Raw genomic sequence first — 4,069 nt, 5'->3', positions numbered from 1 at the left:
AATTGCGATGGCTTCAGCTATGTGCAATAGACGAGCTCGTAAACCATGTGGCAAAATTGATGGAATATGGTAGATAACCTTAAAAGCTTTATTCAGTTCAACCTGATGACCTGTGTCCACTAATTGAGCGAGAATAGAACTCTTAATCACCTCTACCTATCCTTTGCTCATAATGAAGTATAAACTTTTGACAATTAAGTAATTGAAAGTCCAAATATACACAATGAACAGAATTTACATTGTAATATAAGTGATAAGATTACATTTATTTTACCATCAAGTGTTCTTTGGATATCAGTCAATGAATATTTCATAACTAAATGTCAACATGTTGTAAACCATTGAAGTGTTATTTTGATTAGAGCTCCGTAGTATTTTACTATTTAGACACCATAAAATCCTTCTACTTAAAACTCGACCTCAAATTTTTGATCCTCTTAATTAAAATACAATGAAAATTTCCATGAAACTTACGAATAAATTCCAACATCCTGTGAATTCCATAAAAATGGATATCCCATTAGATATATGTATATAATATATAAATCAGTTGATGTAACAATAAACAACAATAATACGATAAATCCAATTAGGACATGTTGTTTATATTTTCCATTAATGATCTAAAGTGTTTATTATTTGATGTGAAGTAACAAAAAGAAAATTACAGAAAAAATGTTTTTTACTGTATATGTCATAGTCCAATATTCTAATGAAGTTTGTCATAATCAGTCGTTATATGGAATTCTTGAATTTTTCTAACTGACTTTATTCTAATGAAATCTAAACTGTTTCTATATTATTGTAGTGAACAAAACACTTGTTGGGGACAATCGAATGTATTGAAGCACAAATTACAAACTATTTTACCAAGAATTCATTTAGTATTGTTTGTTTGAATCTTCCCATCGATGTGTTAGGACTGCAACTGGTCAGTCTCTTATTGGCATATGTGCATACTGTGCGTATTGCCTCGATATAGCCTTAATTCACAAGAATGGTAAGCAGAGATGGATAGTGGCTAGCAGTGGAATCCAGGACACGCGTTTCGTCCTATTTGGGACTCGTCCATCTCTGCTTATCTTACTAAGATCTGATAACCATAGAGCAAACAGTTAATTTGCAAAATAACAATCAATTGTCTCAATCTTCACTATTCCTTCCATAAATATCAGTTTATCTTCTCCAATTTCATTGTTCATACATTTTCCCACCAATTGCGCTTCATTTCAGTTCTTTCCTTATCGGTCTTCTGACAAAATACATTCTATGTCTGACCATCGCCATATACTACTTATATAGATATAAATAGACCACACCACACTATCTTAACACTTTCCTGTAGACTTGATAAAACAGATATTACACATTCGAAAAACGTATGTATTTCAATGCTTATAGATTTGAAACAGTTTAATAAATTCTATTCATGTATTCCTTAATCTCATTCTTTTTTGTATAGCCTGAACAAGAGCAAAAAAAACAGGAAGAGATGAATGTGAAAATAAAACTTGGAGAACCTGTGATTGTTTGTAATTATTGTAAAGGTGGACATTTTACTCGTACTTGCCCGTACAAAAGTGATATGGAAGCAATGCAATTGTTACAGGAACAACTTCGTGCTAAAACGGAACCTACAGAAGAAACAACTAAAGATTTAGTAAGTTAAAGTTTTTTTTCTATTATGGAGTAATTTGAATAGTCTTCACAAATACCTCTCTTTCAAAAACTAATAATACTATACTCATTAGTGTAGATTTTCAATATTTAAGCTTGGAAATAATCACCAAAGTGCTAGTGATAAGCCGTTCATGGTGGAATCCAACCATATCCAGAATGAGATGGATATCATTGATGGTCAAGTATCACTTGTATAATTGTATCGTGAATTAATTGTGTTCAAAACTTGAACTATTGGATACAACTTTGATGATATAAAGATGTAACGTGTTCGCTGTAAAGGTCCTGAGTATGGTCCCTATCTTGGTTTTGAGTGTGATCTGCTGAAGAGCTTCACACGAAGAAGAAAAAACTATTCGATTCTCTTTGGATTTAGTTGATTATCTAGTTAATGTTACCCAAACCTATTATGTAACTTAAAAGGTGAATATTCTGAAATTTTCAGTTAGGTTTTTTTCATGACGTGAGTAGAAAAAATTTGCTGTTACACAGAAACCGTTATTGTCAGTACAGCAAAATGGTTTACCTAACATCTTCATTCATTTAGTCAGTCACAACGTAGAACTTCGTACGTACGTACATCAGTTCGAGTTGCCATACCATATTAGCACAGAGATGCAGTTGTCGATTCAAATCCCATGGTGGTAGAAGTAGTAAGAGTATGAGTATTATGTGAAAGATAAGGGTTTGAAGATGTTATTGAAGGAGTATAATCCAATGAAGTAAATTTGGAAGGAGAAAAAAAGATAGAGACATGAAGAATTCAAAAGATTAGAATTTAGCAGAACACAAAGAGTGAACATCTTCATTACATAATACTAATATTCCTCATGACAAATAGAATTAATCCTAAATTCTACAACCAGTTGTAATCAGTACAGAGCCAAGAAAAATTTACACCAGCTTAAATTCCCATACAGCATTAGCGTAAATCAGTGAAATTAAGAGAGTCAGTAGCCTGTGGTTGACTGAATATTTTTTTGAGTAGAATACTCAAATATTGTTAGTGACTACTGGCTTAATGAAATGCATTAAGGTCGTATTGACAAATCCTAGTGTCTTGGGCTAACTGAAGACTTCACGCTAGGCAAGAAAAAAACTTATTTTTTCAGTGCTAGAATCTTTAGTTTGAGAATATTGATTAAATGTTTCATAAATTTTGTGTGTACGTGCGTGTTTTTTTGTGAAGCGATCTGTGATATACCACTTATTGTCCATAGGAAATTGTACTGAAGAAATCACTTTTGTTTTCTTACTGTTTGACCCATCATCTTTCTGATACATGTTTACTTTCATTTTGTAGCAAAACGATCGTTCTGGACGTTACATCCCACCATCATTACGTGGTGATGCAGCCAATACTACTGGATCCAGTATGTCAACCGACAAACGTCCATTCGATGAAAATACTGTACGTGTTACTAATTTACCACCAGATACAACTGCAGATGAACTGAAATCAGTTTTCAGTGCATTTGGTCACGTAATGCGTATTTACCCAGCAAAAGATAAATTAACACAACAAAATAGGGTAAATTATTTCACTTTCTGTATTTATTTATTTATTTTATTTTATTTAAACACAAATATTGGCACAAGGAAGCACCAGATACATATGCGCCGCACAAATCTCGTTTGATCTGTGTGAAGGCTGTAATACTGCCCAGATGTTCAAACTGAAGCAGCTGGTTTTCTTAGGGGGACCACACCCGGCGCCTTTGACCTAAAGTTCTGATCCACAAGGCAGTGGAGCATCGTGAGGAAATGCAGTCCCATAGTAGCCGATGACCAACAATTGATTCATACGCCATTTGTTCTTTCAAGATACTGGAGCCCATGTGAACCATTGGTTTGGAATCAGGCTTTTCCAACTCCCCTAGGTGGACTCTCCGTGTCCACCAACCCGGTTAAAGCACCGGACATTCACTTTTCGTCCTCTCAATTTTGTAAACAACATGGGTGCCACGAGAAGGCAGTGAGTAGGACTTCCCTGACAGAGGCTATATACGCGTGTCCATGTGAGAACATATGGAGAGGGAGAGTGGATTCTCCCCACTCTCGGCCGTACCAGGGCATTTGGGGGCTCTGTTTGTATCCATTTTTATTATTTTTAAAAGATTGAAAGCTTACTAAAACTTCTCATATTTGAGTTTAACAACACTGAGTATAATGTTTGGGTCATGATAGCATGAATCCAAACAGTTCTACATCTGAAGGGGTTTTGTGGAGATTTAGTATTTTTCATAGTAGAAAGCATCAGTCAATTGAAGCTAGACCACCATGGAAAACCTGGAAACACTGGATGGCCGTTTCGTCCTATTATGGGACTCCTCAGCAGTGCGCATCCACGAACCCGCTCTCGCCGTCCAGTGTTTCCAGGTTTTCCATG

At 35.0% G+C, this 4,069-nt stretch overlaps 2 protein-coding genes across 2 annotated transcripts in view; both read left to right on the top strand.

Annotated features, from left to right (window-relative positions):
- Smp_176040 (eukaryotictranslation initiation factor,putative) overlaps positions 1-4,069 on the top strand; it is a gene marked incomplete at both ends in the record, with an annotated part of 61,836 nt that overhangs the window by 12,206 nt on the left and 45,561 nt on the right. The window lies entirely within an intron of this gene.
- Positions 1,459-4,069, top strand: part of Smp_192360 (hypothetical protein) — a gene marked incomplete at its 3' end in the record, with an annotated part of 6,220 nt that continues 3,609 nt past the window's right edge. Inside the window, exons 1-2 of the mRNA XM_018791677.1 lie at positions 1,459-1,660; positions 2,984-3,211. Of these exons, the coding sequence (XP_018645192.1) occupies positions 1,493-1,660; positions 2,984-3,211 (396 nt within the window). The 5' untranslated portion in view covers positions 1,459-1,492. The remainder of the gene's footprint in view (positions 1,661-2,983; positions 3,212-4,069) is intronic.

Source organism: Schistosoma mansoni (assembly GCF_000237925.1).
Source record: "Schistosoma mansoni, WGS project CABG00000000 data, chromosome 1 unplaced supercontig 0135, strain Puerto Rico, whole genome shotgun sequence".
Lineage (NCBI taxonomy): Eukaryota > Metazoa > Platyhelminthes > Trematoda > Strigeidida > Schistosomatidae > Schistosoma > Schistosoma mansoni.
This window is presented reverse-complemented; position numbering and strand designations above follow the sequence as displayed.